The following is a 22,184-nucleotide window of genomic DNA, read 5'->3' on the forward strand; positions in this document are numbered from 1 at the left end:
GTCCTACCAAACTCCTTTTATGACACAGATATGGTACTGATACCTAAACCAGGTAGGCTGAAAACAGAGAAAGAAAATTATAGACCAATCTCCCTAATGAATATTGATGCTAAAATCTTAAATAAAATATTAGCAAAAAGATTACAGAAAATTGTCACCAGGATAATACACTATGACCAAGTAGGATTTATACCAGGAATGCAGGGCTGGTTCAATATTAGGAAAACTATTAGCATAATTGACTATATCAATAACCAAACAAACAAAAACCATATGATCATCTCAATAGATGCAGAAAAAGCATTTGATAAAATCCAACATCCATTCCTAATAAAAACACTTGAGAGCATAGGAATAAATGGACTTTTCCTTAAAATAGTCAGGAGCATATATTTAAAACCATCAGTAAGCATCATATGCAATGGGGAAAAACTGGAACCTTTCCCAGTAAGATCTGGAGTGAAGCAAGGTTGCCCACTATCACCATTATTATTTAATATCGTATTAGAAACACTAGCCTCGGCAATAAGAGTCGAGAAAGATATAAAAGGAATTAGAGTAGGCAATGAGGAAACCAAACTATCACTCTTTGCAGATGATATGATGGTATACCTAGAGAACCCCAGAGATTCTACCAAAAAGCTATTGGAAATAATTCATAATTTTAGCAAAGTAGCTGGCTACAAAATAAATCCCCATAAATCCTCAGCATTTTTATACATCACCAACAAAACCCAACAGCAAGAGATACAAAGAGAAATTCCATTCAGAATAACTGTTGATACCATAAAATATTTGGGAATCTATCTACCAAAGGAAAGTCAGGAATTATATGAGCAAAATTATAAAAAAGTCTCCACACAAATAAAGTCAGACTTAAATAATTGGAAAAATATTAAGTGCTCTTGGATTGGCCGAGCGAACATAATAAAGATGACAATACTCCCTAAACTAATCTATTTATTTAGTGCTATACCAATCAGACTTCCAAGAAAATATTTTATTGATCTAGAAAAAATAACAACAAAATTCATATGGAACAATAAAAAGTCGAGAATCTCAAGGGAACTAATGAAAAAAAAATCAAATGAAGGTGGCCTAGCTGTACCTGATCTAAAATTATATTATAAAGCAGCAGTCACCAAAACCATTTGGTATTGGCTAAGAAATAGATTAGTGGATCAGTGGAAAAGGCTAGGCTCACAAGACAGAATAGTCAATTATAGCAATCTAGTGTTTGACAAACCCAAAGCCCCTAACTTCTGGGAAAAGAATTCATTATTTGATAAAAACTGCTGGGATAATTGGAAATTAGTATGGCAGAAATTAGGCATGGACCCACACTTAACACCATATACCAAGATAAGATCAAAATGGGTCCATGACCTAGGCATAAAGAACGAGATTATAAATAAATTAGAGGAACATAGAATAGTTTATCTCTCAGACTTGTGGAGGAGAAAGAAATTTGTGACCAAAGATGAACTAGAGACCATTACTGATCACAGAATAGAAAATTTCGATTACATCAAATTAAAAAGCCTTTGTACAAATAAAACTAATGCAAACAAGATTAGAAGGGAAGCAACAAACTGGGAAAACATTTTCACAGTTAAAGGTTCTGATAAAGGCCTCATTTCCAAAATATATAGAGAACTGACTCAAATTTATAAGAAATCAAGCCATTCTCCAATTGATAAATGGTCAAAGGATATGAACAGACAATTTTCAGAGGATGAGATTGAAACTATTACCACTCATATGAAAGAGTGTTCCAAATCATTATTGATCAGAGAAATGCAAATTAAGACAACTCTGAGATACCACTACACACCTGTCAGATTGGCTAAGATGACAGGAAAAAATAATGATGAATGTTGGAGGGGATGCGGGAAAACTGGGACACTAATGCATTGTTGGTGGAGTTGTGAACGAATCCAACCATTCTGGAGAGCAATCTGGAATTATGCCCAAAAAATTATCAAATTGTGCATACCCTTTGATCCAGCAGTGTTTCTATTGGGCTTATATCCCAAAGAAATACTAAAGAAGGGAAAGGGACCTGTATGTGCCAAAATGTTTGTAGCAGCCCTGTTTGTAGTGGCTAGAAACTGGAAAATGAATGGATGCCCATCAATTGGAGAATGGCTGGGTAAATTGTGGTATATGAATGTTATGGAATATTATTGTTCTGTAAGAAATGACCAGCAGGATGAATACAGAGAGGCTTGGAGAGACCTACATGAACTGATGCTAAGTGAAATGAGCAGAACCAGGAGATCATTATACACTTCGACAACGATATTGTATGAGGACATATTTTGATGGAAGTGGATTTCTTTGACAAAGAGACCTGAGTTTCAATTGATAAATGACGGACAAAAGCAGCTACACCCAAAGAAAGAACACTGGGAAACGAATGTGAACTATCTGCATTTTTGTTTTTCTTCCCGGATTATTTATACCTTCTGAATCCAATTCTCCCTACGCAACAAGAGAACTGTTCGGTTCTGCAAACATATATTGTATCTAGGATATACTGCAACATATCCAACATATAAAGGACTGCTTGCCATCTAGGGGAGGGGGTGGAGGGAGGGAGGGGAAAAAAAATCGGAACAGAAATGAGTGTCAATATAATGTAATTATTAAATAAAAAATTTAAAAAAATAAAATAAAAAAAATAATTTCTCTATTACTGGGGTTGTAGTAGAGATTCATATAAATTTACCACTCATTATATATGCATGTAGTCTTTATTTTTTTCTTTTGGATTGTCCATATTTTAGGCAGTCTAAAATAGGATAGTGCTAAAGAATATGAAGAAATAAGTTTATTCTATATGAAGAGGGATGTGGGTAAGATCTTGTACTATATCACAAGATGGAGTGGGTCATTAGTAGGGAATGAGATGCTTTTGGCTAATTGGACTATGTTTAGAAAGTCAGTTTGTGATTTTTTTAAAAACAGATTTATGTTAATAAAACTGACCTATCTGAATATGTTTGGGCACATTTTGTCAGATGAATTTTTTTTCTTAATACAAAACTAGAAATTTTGTAGTTCTTTAATATAAAGAATGAACCCTTTTCCATTTCTTGAGTTTCAAGCACATCTCTTTTTTTTCTGGACCAGACCTGTGATTCAATTGTATGAACAACTCTCAGGAAAGAAATTTCCCCTACTAAGGCAGACCCAACACTTCTAGTAACTTCTAATTGTAGCATGTTAGCTGTGAAATGATTTGCCTTGTATCACAGAGTCATTGTAGGTCATTGTTGATATTAACACTCAGAAATTCTTGACAGACTGACTAGTCTTTTTGCCTCCTCTCTTTTATGATCAGGGGTGAATTTTCTAAAACAACATCCTGCTTATATTGGCATTATTTTCCTTCTGCTTTTTCTAAAATTTCTATAGATCTTTTGTAATCAGAAGCACTCTTTCTGTCCTGAGAGCAACCAAAGCTACAGAATCTCCCCAAGTCCTCAGAGAAAACATGTGGTAGAGTAACAAAAAAGTAGTGTAATTAGAGGAAAAATCCTCACTTTTGCTACTGATATTTTTGTGACTTTGGGCAGGACATATATAAAATGAAGAAAGGTATTAGACCAGATGATCTCCCTAACTCCTTTTACCTATCAATGCCAATAATTTTATGTGCACTGTCACTTTTTTGACTCTTCAGTTGATATAGTTTTTCTCTCTTCATTCTCAAAAGTCCATTTTGTATTTTAGTAATATTTTGCTTTTGGAGATTTAAACACAATTGTGCATAATTATACAATTTTATTATAACAAATGGTAATGAAAAGTATAATTTAAGAGTCTAGAAAACCTGGGTTTGTATTATACCACTGACAATAACAATAGTGCAGCCTTAGGCAAACCAATTAATCTTTTTAAACTTCAGTTTTATCACCTTTAAATGGAGATAAGCATACCTACAGTAACCACTCTTATCATTATAAGGTTTAAATGATATAACACCCAACATTTGAAGTTCTTGACTATGCAAAAAACTAGGCAATAGCTATTTTTATTATGCATAGATAAAATTTTAAATAATCATACTTATAAGGCAAAATCTTTCAATTATAAAATGTTACTAACTACATGGAATTAGAACAATCAATATTTTTATCCATTTGATTTTTTCTCTGTGAATGCTTAGACCTTACCTCTATTTCCCCATGATTCACTTGGGGAGATCATGAAAAGTGACACTGGAAGAGGAAAAGGTTCTGGTTAGTTTCTACATTAAGAAAGGGAATGCCAACGGATGCAATTACAGGTTCATTAGAAGAGTTGAGAATATTGACACACATAAAATAAAGACACTTTTCTTCTGTTTCCTGTATATGTAGGAGAGGTTTGGAAAACATATGCAAATATTGCCACAAGTTAAATTAACTTAAATAATTACTTCAAAATGGTTTATAATAATCAAGAGTAAACAATTATTAGCATTACCATTTATAGCTCTAATAGATACCGACTTTGTACAACATAGTTTGATTAAATTGTGAACATGTTTCTGAGATGAAGACTTTGGGGCTTTGCTGAGCTCCCAGAATTGCCTTGAACACATCCAGACACATCTGTTGTTTGTGGACTCTTGTGTTCCTGGTTAGGTAGTCTTGCTGACTCTCCCAAATGGAGTGTATTTTTAGCTTTTCATTTTGGATGTTTAGACATGTGCCTGAAATGTATGATTAAAAGGAAGATACTAATCTCATTTGGACTGCACACTGAGAGTATAATGGGAACAGTCACAGGTAGAATAACATTCCATCTCATTAAAAGCAAAAAAAGAAAAGAAAAGAAAAGAAAAAAAGAAAAAGAGAGGGGAAAAAAATGCCAAAAAGCCCTCGTATTTTCCTGCAACTTTGCCTTTCATTGTTATCTGTGGTAGTTCAAAAACCAGTTTCTATTCATTTTTAGACAAATGACAGCCATCACGTATTTCATTGTGGTCTTTCTTTCAAACACAAAGAAATACTTAACTCTGTCCATATCAGGGAAAATGACCTGCATTATTTGTTCATAAGCATGAATGTTTGTGCTTTTGTATGTTTATTTCACAATACAGTTTTGAAAAAAATTTGTAATGTAATTGTACAATATTGTTACAATAAATTGTAAACTTGTAATGAAAACTTTACAAGAATGTATATAGATTTGCAGAATTAGTTGACCTTTTCCCATATTACTCAGCTCACATTATAATCATCTTTATCTGTTCAGACATGTTTGATTCTTCATGATCACTTTTGGCGTTTTGTTGGCCAAGATACTGGAGTAGTTTGCCATTTGTTTCTCCAGCTCATTTTATAGTTGAGGAAACTGAGGCAAATGTGGTTAAGCGATTTGACCAGCTTCATATAGCTAAGTATCTAAGATCAGATTTGAACTCAGGAAAATTAATCTTTCTGACTTTAAATCTCTTTATTTCTCCTAGCTTCTCTTCATCTTTATCTACCCAGATATCTAACTATAGCCTTATGTATAAACTCCCATGCTCACAGAAACAAACTCAGGTAGATAAACAGAACATTTTATACTTGTTTACAGTTATTCTTACTATTAACATAAATGCATCAGTCAAACTGAAACCTATTAAAGAATTTAACTTAAAAAGGCCAATGTTTTCCAGTGCATGGGCCATCTCCAGTCACCCTGATCTATATTTTGCTCCTGGACCCAGATGACTCTGTAGAAAAAAGTGAGGTTGGTGACTTTGCACAGCTTTCCCTCATTTAAATCCAATTCACTTGCATGTCACATCTTCACCTCTCTGATGTCATGGTTGTCTTCAAGAATGAAGAGCAAACAACAATAATGAAAACAACATAAAGGGAAACTTGTGTATCTTTAGTCAGAATTTGAGAGTTCCAGTTTGTCTCTATGTCTCTCTGGGAGAATCTCTCCCAAATGTGTGTAGTCACAAATAAATCATAAGTTGACCTTTTAAGTAAGATCAATGGGAAAAAAAGGATAAATATAGATCCTCTTTTTCTATGTTTTTAGACTAAATTGTAGCCCTCATCAATCAATAGCTACTTATTGACTAAATCTTAATGAAGAAAAATATCAAATTCAGTGTTCTGATATAGCACATAAAGATATTAAAATCCAGATTGTCTAACAGAACCACAATTCTTCTCTTGGAATCACAAGTAATGTGGACATACTTCGCAAAACTCAGGGAATATGTCACTATTTTTGCCACTACTTTGCATAAAATTATGGATATTAGAATTACATATTAAAATAATTTTAGAGTACATTTAGTTCTATGTACATGTCAAAATTTAATCCACCTATAACATGCTGAAACAATTGCAACCAGCCTCTCTTTGAAGACCTCAAATCATAAAGAAACCACTATCATTATTTATCATTCCCCACATTCCCTTAAGGTAACTCATTCTATTACTTAGATATCTTTAATGATTAGAAAGTTTTCTTCACATGATACCAAAATCTATCTCTTTATAATTTCTTCCCATTGGCTGTTTTGCCTTTTTAGGTCAAATAATATATGTCTAATCCTCTTTCTAAAAGACAGTCATTCTAAAAGATTGCATTTTCTCTACTTCCCAGACTCCCACCAAAATCCCTTTTCATCAGCATAAACATTTCCATTTCCTAAATCAACCCTAATATGATATTGTTTACAATTACCTCATTTTGGTGCATAAATTGGATTCATTGCAAATTGTTAATACTTTTTCTAAAATGTTACAAGATCCCAAAATATAATATCCTAAATGACTATTGCATACCAATGTTATCATGTAGCATACCATATTTATATTAATGTAGTCTAAGTCTATTAGACTATTTTAACTATGAAATCACACAGCTGATTGATATTGAGATTGCTGTATACATATAAAAGCCCATTTTTTCTCAGAAATTACCTCTCTCAAACCCTATACTTCTGAGATAATTTTTAGTTCAAGTTTTAAAGACTTTACATTTAACCTAATGAAACTGTCATAATAATGTATTCAACCCATCATTCTCACTTGAGATCATGTTTGAATTCTAATTCTGCCATCTGGTAGGTTAGCCATCTAACTATAGTTTTTATCCCTTCATCTAATTTACTGATAAAGAATATGGAACATAACAGGACTAAGTATGGTTCTGTGGGACATTCTACTACTAACATCTTTCTGTGTTGACACCAATCACCACAATTAATGTCTAATGATTTAACTAATGTAAAATCCCCCAGTTTTAATCTCCTACTGATATTTCTCCATATTGTAATCCATGAAAATATTTTGAAATTTTGTTATTTCATGTCTGCAGAACTCCCCTGATCTACCTATTACTTTGGTAATTCAGTTTAAAAAATGATAATTAGACAGTGCTGGACTTTAACTGAATTTCACTCCTCTACCAGTTTGTTTACAGTTATTCTTACTATTAACATAAATATATCAGTCAAACTGAGACCTAGTAAAGAACTTACCTCAAAAATTGGAAATAAAAACTTCTTTTGTGAAGTTGGTGGGTTTTGGAGCAGTCTACATTTCTATATATACTCATTTCAAAACTGATGTGATCACTAACACATTAACAGAAAGAGAAATTCAGAATTAACAAAGTGTGACAATTAACCATCTTCAAATTATAATTCACCCAAACTGGGACCTGATGAAGAGCTATAGATGATCAGATGGTGGATGAAATGATATGACTGTTATGAATGTACTGGAAACACTTGAACTATAATTTTAGGATCTCCTTTCATTTTGGGATTCTGTGTAAGAAATTTTGTCCAAAAAGTAGCAAGATTAGCAATATCTTCACAATCTGAAAATAAGATTCTTATATTTTGGGAAAAAAATAACTAGCTGACAAATATGTAGCACAATGAAGTTTTTAAGGCACTTTCCAAATATTATCTCATTTGAATCTCACAAAAACCCTGGAACATGGTATTATTACCTCCATTTTAGAGATAGGAAATTGAGACAAACAGAAGTGAAATGACTTGCTCAAGTTACACAACTTAAAAAGTCAGATTTGAATTCAGATACTGGCTCTAGCTTAAGGATTCTATGTATTGTGCCAGCTGAGCTACATGAAGTGAGGGATATTCTGGCATGACTTAAAAAGTAATGAAAATGATTTTCTTTACTTTTTAAATGAACTTATTCTACTTCTTCAGTTTCCTCAATTATAAATGACTTGGGAAAGGAAATGGCAAATCATCTATTCTCTTCACCAAGAAAATCTAAATAGGGACATATAAAGTTGGACACAGTTGAAATGAGAACAGTAATAGAATACAGGGTACAAAAGAGTAAATGGATCTTTCACTGAATCATTGATTCCTGATTGAAGAATTTACCATCAATGTGGTAGCTGATTTTGATTCCATGTTTGTCCTTATTGAAGGTGTTTGACAACATGGCTGAAAACATAATCCTAAAAAATCATGGGAATAAGTACATATCCTTTTTTCACTCCATTGTTGATTGGGAAAGCTCGAGAGAATTTCCCATTGTCCAGAACCAGGACAAGCATGTCATCATAAAATTGATGAACTTTTCCAGGCAACCGAATTTTAACATAATTTTCCATAAGCCCTCATAACTGACAGTATCAAAAGTCTTGGTCAGATTTAACATAAGATGTGTAGAATTAGAGAAGCTACCCCAAATGTTCCCATGGACTATTTCTGTCCAATCTGTGTCAGAACATTCTGAGCTTGTATTGGTTTGATCAGCCACAGTTGGACACACTGTAAGTTGACTCTAACATAATAATGTCATTTTGGTCCTTTTTGAGAATGAAGGACAACCAACCAGCAAACCAACCAATTCGTGATTGTATTCAGATGAGGATTTCTTTTTGTCCTGAAGGACTTCTGAAAGAAGTGTGGGGAAATTCTTCTGTAAGAAGGCAAAAAGACACCTATCAGAGGAGACTTGGCTAAATCAAGAAGGGGGAGGCCAGTTTAGGTGAATATATGTTGTTTATCCTGGAGAATAAAAAAGGCTCAAGAGAACATAAGAACTGTCTTTAAGTATTTGAAGGATTTTCATCTCTCAAACACTTTATCCACATAATGAGAAGACAGGGCTCAATGGAATAGACCCTGATGTTGGGAAAGATTGAAGGCAAAAAGAGGTGATAGCAAATGATGAGATGGATAGACAACATCATAAAAGCACTGGGCATGGACTTGGGAGTTAGTGGAGGATAGAAGGCCATGGCTTGATATAATCCCTGGGCTCATAAAGAGTTTGAAATGACTAGTGAACAACAACATCTAATAAAGTGGTGGAGTAAATATAGAGTAAAAGTGATCAATCCCCCTTTTGAATATTTATTAGCTGTATTACCAAAGGTAAGACATTTAATATTTAAGGGCCTTTACTTCCTCATTTAAAAATATGATAACATCTAATACAAAAGTTTGTTACATTAAAGTGTTTTACAAATATGAAAATATTGTAGGAATGTTAACTATTATTAATAATAGCTAGAATTTATAGCATTTTTAGGTTTGCAAAGCTTTTTAAAAATATGTTCTCTATCCTTACAAGAGCCCTGTGAGGTAGGTGCTATTATTATCTTCATTTTATAGATGAGGAAATGGAGGCAAACAGATATAAAATGATTTGCCAAGAGTCACATAACTAGTAAATGTCTGAAGCCAAATTTGAACTTAAGTCTTCTTGATTCCAGGACTAGTTCTCTCCATTGAGCCACCTAGTTGTCTATTATTATTATTATTACAAGTAAGTACAATTAGATTTATTCTATTTGTTCTTACAGGGCAATTGGTGGAATTGGTAGAAAATTAGATTTTTGACAGGGCAGCTAGATGACATAATTGATAGAAAGCCAGGCTTGCAGTGAGGAAGACTCATTTTCCTGAGTTCATATTTGACCTCAAACACTTATTAGCTGTGTGAACCTGATCAATTCACTTAACCCTCTTTGCCTTAGTTTCTCAACTATAAAGTGAGCTGGAGATTGAAATGGCACACCATTCGCCAAGACAAACCCAAATGGGGTCACAAAGAGTCAAACATAACAAGCAACTATACAAAAAGAAGTGGTAAAACTGCTGAATAAATAAAATTACCCAAAAATTGACTGTCATGTGAATTTGGAGGACCCTCCTCTAGAGGCTTTTAAGTTCAAATTAAATGTAATTATTGTTATAGACCTTACAGAGATTTCTGTTCAGATGCAGAGTAAATTAGAATGCCTTTACCTTTCCTATAGAAAGATGTGATTTTGCAATTCTATGAATGTATGAAGTATACTCAAAAATGAAAGATGTTAACATTAACAACCAAAAAAAGTTATTATATGTTCTCTTTATTGGAATTTATATTGCATTTTCATGACATTCATTTTGTACATCCTTCTTTCTAAATATATTTCAAATCCTTTTTTGCTATGTTCTTTGTTGCCTCCAGAGTAAACATTTCTTGTAAGCAAGAGCTGTCATAACAGTTCTTAATACACTTGGTGACTTGAAAATGTCATTTTTAAAGATATTTCAATAAATTGTTTTTAGAAAGGAAAATGGGGCCATATGATTCCTTTATTTAACAACAACAACAACAACAAAAAACAAAGTTCTTTAGAGTGAATTTTTTAGAAGTACTAATAAAATATTTAAAGTGTTAAATTAAAACATCATATAGAGTCTGTGAATTACCTGCAATAATTGGGATAGTCTATTTATTTTGTAGTGATAACTTATCAGTCAGGCAATTAATTTTGGCAAAGTACAATAATATCTTCAATTACTTGATGCCTTCTAACTTAATGTAATAAACATGTGCTTTTTTTTTGTATGTTTGTTTGTTTGTTTGTTTTGTTTTCTTCAGCTTATGAGTTACAAAATTGCCCCGATCCACCACCATTTCAAAATGGGTATATGGTCAACTCGGATTACAGTGTGGGACAATCCATATCATTTGAATGCTACCCTGGATATGTTCTAATAGGTCATCCTGTCCTTACTTGTCAGCATGGGATCAACAGAAATTGGAATTATCCCTTCCCACGATGTGATGGTATGTTAGTAAATTTGTCATAGTAGTTCTTTTTCTTTCTTTTGATGCTGTTGTGGACTCTTTTCATGTTTTAAAAAACGTTTTTCCACATACTCACCATTATATATATATTAATATTCATGCATTATTATTTACTGTAAAAATAATTGTGCAAATTTATTCTGCAAAATAATTAGAATTTATTGTACTATTCTGCTAGGATTTGTGGGGAAATATGAAAGTAAAGGAGAAATAGTTCCTCCTTCCAAGTAGCTTAAAATAAGGCAAGACTATACATATCTGTACTAGATGCTAGGGTATTAGTACCTTCTTTTAACAAAGATTTATTATGAGAGTCAGAGAAGAGAGATCAAGATCTAGTTTGGAAGACAGAGGCTGTGGAGGCTTAAAGTTAACTAATATAGGAGGAGAAAGTTTGAGTCTTTGGAAATATTTTAAGAGACAAAATTTAAAGAAGGGTTAATGGGTAAGTGGAAAAGGTAAGTATTTCAGTTAGAGAAATTAGCAAAGGCAAGAAAGTAAGGGTTTTCTGCAATTATAGCCCAATTTAGCTGAAATATAAATTTCATCTAGAGGAATAGAGATAGACAAGTGTAGAAAAGTAGTCATTTAGAACCTAAACAATAAAGTCCTTGAATACCTATATTCCATGTGTTCGAGGGGAAACTCATCACTTAAAACTTTAAGATAGTTATAGTAAATTATCACACTTAATTAGAAATTTGATCTTGACTTGGGAACTACAAATATGGAATATGACATTTGCTTTCAGACTTAGAAGATCTATTGACTAATTTAAAAAAATTCCTCTCTCATTTTTATTAATTGATACAAGACATTTCCTCCTGGGTAGGAAAGTGAGAAGAGATACATTTGAAAATAAATGTCATGTAAAGAAAATAAATAAATATATATGTACATATATACATATATGTACATATATATCAATTAAAAATAAGTTTAATAAAGAAGATAAAAGGACTACAATTTAAAGTTTAAAAAAAATTCCTTTCAGTGATGTACCTAGCACATAAAGATAGAACAGCAACTGTCCCTGTGATTTTATTGGTATAAGTAACTCTCAAGAGAGGACTTATGAATATGGGTCAGTACCTTTTTTATGAAGTCTTAGATAATCCTCCAGAGTGGAAGCTCTCAGAATGTGGTCTTGTGTATCCCTGGGGGGTGTTCAAGATCTTTTCAGGGAACCTTTTGATATTCATAATAGATCAAAGGTCTAAAGTATTTTCATAGTAATATATTATTTACCTATTAAATACTTCTCTCATTTTCAACTATATATTTGCATGAGGATAGATTTTTTCTTTTCATATACTTCAATCAAAATAGCATATCACAACAGATTAAGTGCAGAAGAAAACATGAGAATCAAGGAGCTTTCTTTCAAGGAGACATTAAAAAGATTTGCAAAAAATATGTATAACTATGCTAGTCTTATCATTATTTTTTTTATTTTGAATGATAATTATTTTCATTAAAATATAGCTTATATTAATGTCTTGGCTTATTATTGCTATTTTAAATGAATTAATAAGTGAATATTTTAATATTAATTTTACTTTTTTAGTAGAGAAAATATTGATGGGTATAACTCACATAAATAAAAGATATTTGAAGTCCTCAGTTATTTTTAAGTGTATAAAGAAGTCCTGAAACCAAAATGTTTGAAAACCACTGGCATAGGGCATTGAAAGGAATGACTTGCCAGGATTATATATTCAATATGTATCAAACATAAATGTAAACCAAATTTGTCCAACTTTTAGGCTCTCTCTCAATCTACTAATAATTTGCTTAAATGAATTATGCAAGAAATAAATGAATCACAGAGAGTATAATAAAACTGACATTTAAGTACTGATCAATACTGTTCCTTTCTATGGAAAAAAATAAATGAAATTATTAGCTTTGCCAGTCTTTGAAATGCTAAATACTTATAGGCTAGTGGCCCAAAAGGAAAGGAATCTAGCTATGTTTGAATTTCTATTGAAGGTTGAAAATGCAAATAGGTAAACATTTTTTCAACATTGCTCTACTTTTTCATTACTAGTCTTAAAAAATCATTTAGGCTCAGAACTAGGCTATTAATATGACAAAAATAACTTGTCATTTGAATTTTCTATAAAGATAATATCAAAAGAGATAGTGTATCATAAAGAATAGAGAGTTACAACTGGAGATGGTCAGAAGAGATTTCCAGGACTCCTCCTCCCCTGTATTGACTATGTGATCCTGAGAAAATCACTTAACTTCTCAGTGATTCAGAAAACTCTCTAAGGCAATAGATTGCAGAGGAAGTACTAATCTGTATTTGGGGGAGGGAGATGCTTAGGGAGGCTTTCTTCTGAGATCCCTACACAGTGAAGTCCCAGATAACTTCTTTCTCTTATCTACCAATCTATACCACTCCATCCCCAAACCAGAAGATACACTGAATAGAAGTCTATGTTTAGAATCAAGAAAATCTGAGTTCATATTTGACCTCAGACACTTGCTAATGCTGTACCTCTGGGTGAATTACTTATGGCAAACCATTCTTGTATCTTTACCAAGAAAACCACACAGATAGTATGGGACACAGACTCACTAAAAGTCAGAGGTAACTGTACAATAAAAACTACCTTCCCCTCCTCCACAGACCAACCAAGACAATTTGAATACAGTAGTATTACTTTCAGTGCCAATTATTGTAAAATAATCTATGGAGGAGGCTAAGACCTTATTCTCATTTTTTTGCTATTATCTAACAATGCACTTATTTTTTTCAATTATACATGTTTTTTGATTGAGTTGGTTCATTTATGTTTGAACTCTAATTTTCATGTAATCAATTAACCATTTTATTTTTTATGAATAAGAACTATAATATATTTTTATGATTGGTTCTCTCTTTAAAACTAAAAATTTTATTTTATTTGAAGAAAAAATGTAATCTATGTATGGTTATATCATCATACTAAGGATTAATTTTATTCAAGATATCATAATGTTTTGCTGAGTAGAATTTAATGTATGTTAAAATTCTCTCCTATTTATATATCTAACCTACAAACTCAAAGAATCATCCTCAAGCCAGAGGCATTTTGTTTATTAAATTTAATATCTTTTTAGGGGAAAAACAGATAATGTAGGCAATATGACAGTGTGAGAGACTTATGGTCAGCAAAACATGTGTTTAACTATCACCTTATCTACATAGTAAGTGTATGATCCTGGGGAAGTCATTTAAGTACTCCAAAATTTTGTTTTCTCATTTATAAATTGGGGATGTAATAGCAACTCTCACAGAGGAGTGTTATGTGAATCAAATAAGATTTCATATCTCTCTCTCTCTCTCTTTCTCTCTCTCTCTCTCTCTCTCTCTCTCTCTCTCTCTCTCTCCTTCCTTTCCCTCTTTATTGTTAATAATATGTAAAATGACTAAAATTTTCAGCTAGGACGACACATTTAGTGTCATAAGATTTGGGAAAGATTGTTCTGACAGTAGTGCTATAAGATATATAGGAAGAGGAATATTAGCCTCATATGGAATTTACAGGATGTTTTAAGTTTTATAAAGTATTTGATATATCTTAAGTCATTTGCTTTACACCAAGAACTCTCTGAAATAAATACTACAAATGCTACTATTTTCATTTTATAGAAAACCCAAGCTCATTTAACAGAGAAATTAAATGGTTTATGAAAACTCACACAGTTACTAAAGTTATAAGACAAGCTTTGAACCCCTCATGATCTTCATGACTCTAGAGACTTGTAGCACTTTATCCATTACAATATCTAGGTATCAGAAAGATGAAGTGACTTTTTTATTTTAACTGGATATGATATATAAAAGTTGAGACATCAAATCAAGTCCAGTGTTCTTTATACTATTCCATGCCTATTTCTTTTTCCTGAAAGATGACAAAATAATAATTGGTTAATAAAGAAAGAAGAAATGCATTTGACATTCCCTATCTAGTTTTCTAGATTCTGTCTCTTTCCTTTAATCTAGAAGGTTCTTTAAAATATGTTATTTACAGATTAATTTTTTTTAGATAGAGCAAATACATTGAGAAATCTTAGAGCTGCTAAAATAAAGAAAATAAAATTCAAATGCAGTAGATTTGTGAGCATCAAATGCAGAAAAGAGGTCCTTAGAAAACTCCTTTTGAATTTTCTCCAGTAATTTTCAAGAATCCTAATTATGTATATACTCAGATATTGTCTATCAATAAGCCTTTACTAAGTAATTACTGTGATGCAGGCATAGAGGATCTGAAAATGTAAAGTATTTCCTACCTTCAAAGAGTTTACATTCTATTGTCAGAGACAACATGTATGTATTCAAGTATATGGAAAATAAAAGTTAATTTAATAAGTCTTCTTATGGAGTTTTCTCTTTAGCTGAACTTCAGAGGAATCTAGATATTCTAAGAGGAAAAGATAAGCAGGAAGAGCAAATATTGACTAATACCAAATAAGGACACCAAAAATAAATATTTATTAGGAATATCACTTAGGATTCCAGTTATTTTCCTCAAATATAGATGAAAAAGTGTTAGCTTAAATAATTCCATGTAGTTTGAAAATAGAATGATCCATTATTATGTAAAACTTAAAATATTTGTCAAAAGAAATGTAGATATGTTAATTCATTAATTAGAGAAGTCTTTTCTTATCATTTACATTATGCTGCATTTGATTACAAGTAATAGCTCTAATATCCACATTTGAAGTATAAATAACAAAATGTTATTAACCAATAAAAGTCTTCTGCAACCAAAATAATTGCATAGTTATTTTTTTTTGTTTTGTTTTGCTTTGTAATTTGTCCTAGGAAATTTAGACTGAGAAGTAAATAATGTGAGAACCTATCTTTGAATATTCAGTAATAAAATTGACAACTTGCAATACTGAATGCAAACAAATATATGCTGCTTACTTAGAAAACAAAACAATCATCAAATCATCCAATATTCATTTTGTAGAGGTTGATAGAAGGTTGTTTGCTTTTGTTCTCAAATGGCAGGAACTTATATTTATTAGAGCCTTATGGTTTACAAAATACTCCATGTAAATTTCTTATCTGAAGTCTCATAGTTGGCAAAGAAGGCATCGGTCCCCCTAGCTTATATGTAGAGAAACTGAGACTCAGGATGTTGAATTATGTTCCAGGACTAAATTTTTGCTAGTATAAGGAAGTATCAAGATTCACCAACTCTTAGAATTGGAAAGTAACTCAGAGGCTGTTTGGATTATAAAAATTTAACTGATTAAAATAGTGAAAAATTCTGAATTCTCCTTCAACAATTTTCAGTATTTTCCTTGGGGAGTAAATCAAGAACTCTGGGGATTCCACTACTGTCTTCTGGTAAAAGCTAATGATAGAGCTTTGTGTTTACCTTCCTCTCTAGGTCATACAGTTCCTTTCTTCCAGGTTGTCATCTCTTAAACCAAGAAAGTCATTTGCCATCTCTCTACTGACATAACATCTAGGGGCCAGAATCTGCTTTCATATCTTTGCCCATTAGTTTATTTGAAGCTCTCTTTGCATCTTTTCCTGAAGATCAAAGTTAAGTCTCTTTCCTCTCCTTTATAGCATGACTCTAGCAAATTAATCTCCCAAATGGGTGGATTCAGTCACCAAGTGTGGATTTTCATGCTTTTGAAAGAGACATAATTCAAGACCTTAAGTAGCTTCCTCATTTTCAATCTTTTTAAGTTGTCTAGAAGAAACTTTCTACATCTAACTGACTCCATTGTCTCACTGTATGATTCTGTCTCAAACTGAATCATGATTCTCAATCTGACTTCCAACTTTACCATGCAATTGAAAATTGAAACTCTTATTAAAGCCCAGGTTCTAGTGATTCCATTTTAACTCTTAAATATATAAATTCATGTTTGGCTTTTAAAATCTTTCCCAATCTCAGGTTTATTTCATGTTCTTTTTTACTAACTCAATTTAAAACAAAATCAAACCACCAACAACCAATAAAAAGCCCTAGTTCCTTCCCCAAATGGCATTTCCAAATAATCAGCTGACCCTAAACTGTTGACTTTTCACTTCTCATTATACTTTCCCTTACATAATCCAATTCTTCATTTGCATTTTCACCTCCAATTTCTTAACTCTTCAATTCTCTCAAGCCATTTCTCTTACACTAGCCACTTTCTCCTCTTTTCCCCATCTTGAAGTGTTGGTGAAGCAATTCAATTATACTGCCCTCCTTTCTTGAATACCTTTCTCTCTTATCATTTTGTTGTTCATACCTCGCCATGCCTCAGCCTTGGATGTCTAACACCATTCATTACCACCTATCCTACATATGTTGGACTGGATAAGATAACGAAGGACGAGAAAATCACTTAACAGTTTTGCCTATGTTGTTGTTTAGTCATTTCAGTAACTTCTTCATGACCTCATTTGGTATTTTCGTGGCAAACATACTGGAGTTGTACATGTTTACTTCTTAGCCCATTTTATAGATGAGGAAACTAAGGCAAACAGCATTGAGTAACTTGTCCAGGAACACAAAATTAGTAAGTATCTTTGGCCAGATTTAAACTCAGAAAGATAAGTCAACACTATCCATTGTGTCACCTAATTTTCCTAGTTTTGCCTAGGTCTATCACATATAATCTCATATTAACCTTTTCTGCTACTAGGTATATTATTTGTCTTATCCCATTTTCCATGGCAACTATACTAAACCTTTCCATCCCTTCTTATGCCTACAGTTATACCACATAATTTCTCAGTTAAAAATCTTGCTTCATATTTTATAGAAACAATTGAAGCAATTTGCCAAGATTTCCCTCATCTCCTTTATTCCCCATAGTGGGTCACTCATGTATCTTCTGCATTAATTATCTCCTCCTTCACCACTGTCTCACATGAGTTGGCCTTCCTCCATACCATAGCTATCTGATCAAATGATCCTGTTCCACCCCATCTCCTCTAACAAAGTACTCACTCTCTCATCTACAATCTTTCACTTAATTACACTCTATTGGCTCATTCTCCACTATCTACAAACATGATCATGTCTCCTCTACCCAAAGACGGGAAAACCCTTCCCTTACTCCTTTCATCTCTATTAATTATCACTCTATTATATTTTTCTGCCTATTAGCTTTTTCTGCTAAATTTGAAAAGGCCTTCTATAAGAGTAACTTCTACTTTCTTCTCACTCTCTGTTTAGTTCCTTACAATTAATGTTGCCTTATTATTACACTGAAACTTGTCTCTCCATTGCCTTAAATGATCTCTTATCAGACATTCAATGGCTTTTTCTTAATCCTCATTCTCCTCAAAACTTCTGTGGCTTTGATATTGTTAATTACCTCATCCTCCTTGATAATTTCGAGATTTTGGGTACACAAATCTCTACTGGTTTTCTTCCTGCCTGTGTATTTACTCTTCAGTCTATTTTACTGGATCCTCAGCCAGATCATTCCCTTCTATTGTTGTTGTCCTGCCCTCTTCTTTTTTCCCCTCAATACTAGTTCATTTGAAAATTTCATTAGCTCCCATGAAATTAATTTCCAATTCTCTGCTGATAATTCTGAAATGTACCTATCCTGCCCCAACCTCAGCTAATCTTCAGTATCACATCTTCAATTATCTTTTGGACCTCTAAAAGAGGGTGTTCAGTAGACATCTTAAACTCAATGTGTTCAATACAGAATTCATTATTTTTCTCCTAAACTGCTTTTTGCAAAAGGATTAAAAAAAAAGAAATATTTGTTACATTATATGACAGTATGGCATATTGTTAAAAGAGAACTGTCCTGGACATAAGATTTACTTTCCGTTCCAAATCTGACACATACTATATACCTTTTGTGTGAAATTAGGAAAGTCACTGAAATATGTATTTCATTATTAAGTGTTTCCAAATTAGAAGGAAGTTGCTAATGTGTTTTGAAAGAGAGGATTTCCTAATGAGGAGTTACATACATGAGTAAAATCAGGTATTTTAGACTGCAAGAATCAATGAATACTCTATAACATTTTATAGTATTAACTGAGTGATAGTATTATTTACTCAATTAGGAAGCACTAAAAGACAGTCATGGAGTCAAGATAAAAACCGGTAAAAGTTCCCTGGTTTTAATCCTAACTCTACCACAAAATAATTTGATGTTGAGCTAGTCAATCTTTGTTTAAAATTTTCCATCTCTAAAATGAATACTATTATTGTAGTAGTAACACTGTACTAATAATTAAATATTTAAGTGTGCATTAGGGAATGGAGGAATCAAACATAATATATATATATGTGTATGTGTGAATATAGTCACAAAAACTAATAGATCATATTTTATGTCTAATTCCTTCACTGAGACATAGGATTATGTCTCCCCTTTTAGGTGATTTTTGTGTGTTATAATCATATTTTCGAATGTATGAAATGAAATCAGCAATAAGACACAGCTTTTTTTTTCAAGTGACTCCAACCTGTTGCTAAAGGTTTTTATACCTCCCAGAGACTTGGATGGTAAAAAGTACCTGTTTAACCTTGACTTAGAATCTTAATTATCCTCTTATCCTTTGGGGATAAACCTGTGAAATTTACCTTGGATAAAGCAGAGATAATGGTGAAACCCAAGTTATTTGAGATTTCATTTTTTTAGAGAGAATTGTAGGACCCAGGATGAATGATGTAGACCTGGTATCTCTTGACAATATCAATGTTTATGGAATTAAGATTGAACTTCTTTTCTCTACAATGCAAACATCTTTTCCTTATGTGGTCATTAAATTTAGGTATAAGGGAGACTAGTTGAAATTAATTCAATAAACATGTAGTGCTTATTACAGTTACTAAAATAATCATGAAGAATACTAACAAAATATATATATTAGAAAAAACAATTTCATCCTGGTACATGTTTGTTGATTAATCCATCGATTGGTAATAGAAGCTTAGTAATTGTTAGTTTTGATTTAATTTGAAAGCAGTTGCTTATTTTCTAAGAGTTTTCATCAAAAGAAGTTTTCTTAGAAGTTATGATTATTACATATTGGTATCTTGATTAAAGAGTGCATTGCCTTGGTATAATAATATATTCTTTTATTTCACTTTCACTAGTGAAGCCAAATAATTAATATACCAACTATTATTATGGACTTATTAAGTATAATAAAGAGAGGGGAAAAGATTATTACTGTGTTTAGTGTGAAAAATTTAAACAAAGTTGAGAATATTAAATTTTCTGGCAGAATTTTGGATAGTTTTATTCATTGATTTATATCCATTATACTTTGCTACCCTGAAGGAGTGGAGTAATAGTTCATTCAAAATTTCACTTTGAGCTCAAGGAAAATGTTTTTCCTCATATTTAACATTTACTGTGCAGCACTGTATGTAGAGGCAGATAATTGGCACAAGAAATTGAATAAGTACTGGACATAGAGTATGTGTGAACATCTTCCTATGTTCAGATCTGGTCTGAGAAACTAGCTATGTGAGCAAGTAACTTAACCCTGTTTGCCTCAGTTTCTTCATCTGCAAAATGAACTGGAGAAGGAAAAGGTAAACTACTTTTGTATCTTTACCAAGAAAACCTCAAGCTAGGTTACAAAAAGTCAGAACTGAAACAACTATAAAAACAAATTCTGTAACCCTGGGCAAACTCAAACTCCTTGAGTCTCAATTTTTTCATGTGAAAATTGCTGACAATAATTCCTGTGGTACCTATCAAACAGTGTTATTGCAAAGGTAAGAGGAGATAAGTACATGAACCACTTTCCAAATATCAGAAAAATTTCATGTGAGATGGGTGCTTTAAGTGGGGAGGGAAGGGAGGAAGGAATGGAGGGAAGAAAAGAGAAGAAGGAAGGAAAGAAGAAATTAAGGAAGAAAGGAAGACAGAAGAAGGAGGAAGGCATACTGCCCATTTAGAGTTCATAGTCAAGCAAAAACCTGAATTCTTTCGCAGACTGAATCACAAATTAAAGAATAATTTTTTTGGTAGCTAGGTGATGAAATGGTTACAGTTCTGGGCTTCTAATCAGGAAGCCTTAAGATTCAATTTAGTCTCAAAATAGAATCTTTACTAGCTGTGTGACCTTAATCATTATCTACTTCAGTTTCTTTATCTGTTAAATGGGAATAATTATAGACCTATCAGACCTGTTCTGTTCTAAGATTAAAATAGGTCAATATTTGTAAGCACTTTGCAGCCTTATAAAGTGCTAGATAAATGCTAGTTATCATCATCATCATCAAAGTTGGTATAAGTGAATCGAAGAAGATACCAAACAGTGTAAGAAGTTATACTTGATCTAGTATTGCCAAAAAAATCCAAGCTTGAAGGAGAAATTATGCAATAATAACAAATAAGAGTCTCAAAAAATAATGAATTTTTCACGAGAACTACCATAAAAAGAAATGACTCAAGATCTTAATAAAATGAAACAGAAGCTTTTCAAGAGAAAACTAGAAGAATAATAAATGGCTCAGAAATGAAAGTAGTGAATTTTATGGAAGGAATGAACTCCCTAAAAACCAAGGTAATGAAGGCAGAAATTAATGACTGTGAAAAAGCAAAAAAACTTTAAAACAATATCAAATGTTTGAAAATGATAGAAGCAAATGTGAGATGGAAAATTGAAAAGAAAGGAAGGAAGGAAGGCACAGAGGAAGAGAGAGAGAGGCAGGGAAAGAAAGAAAGATGCTTTGAAATATACTCTGAATCAATCAGCTTTTTATCTGGAAGTCAATAGCATGTTTCATCATGAGTTCTTTGTAAATGTGGTTTGATATTGTGTTAATCGGAGTTTTTATTTTATCAATTGATTATCTTCACAATATGGTTATTATATAAATTGTTCTGCTTCTACTCCTTTCACTTTGTATTAATTCATATGTCATCCAGATTTCCTTTTTCTTTTTTTTTCCTGAATTAAAACCTTCATAAGCCATAGTCATACCATCCATTCCTCAATTGATGGGTATTGTTTTAGTTTCCATCTATTGCCGCAAAAAAAAAAAAAAAGAACTAAACACACACACATACATACACACACATTCACAATTACAAATACACACATAAATGATTGATATAGATAGCTTTTCACTACAGATCTTACCCTGCCCCCATATA

At 32.3% G+C, this 22,184-nt stretch overlaps 1 protein-coding gene across 1 annotated transcript in view; it reads left to right on the plus strand.

The window, feature by feature from the left end:
- The window catches only part of CSMD1 (CUB and Sushi multiple domains 1), a 2,716,069-nt gene that overhangs the window by 2,408,152 nt on the left and 285,733 nt on the right, over nt 1–22,184 (plus strand). The window contains exon 42 of the mRNA XM_051975995.1: nt 10,875–11,063. Coding sequence (XP_051831955.1) covers nt 10,875–11,063 — 189 coding nt within the window. The remainder of the gene's footprint in view (nt 1–10,874; nt 11,064–22,184) is intronic.

The sequence above is a fragment of the Antechinus flavipes genome, chromosome 2 (assembly GCF_016432865.1).
Source record: "Antechinus flavipes isolate AdamAnt ecotype Samford, QLD, Australia chromosome 2, AdamAnt_v2, whole genome shotgun sequence".
NCBI lineage: Eukaryota > Metazoa > Chordata > Mammalia > Dasyuromorphia > Dasyuridae > Antechinus > Antechinus flavipes.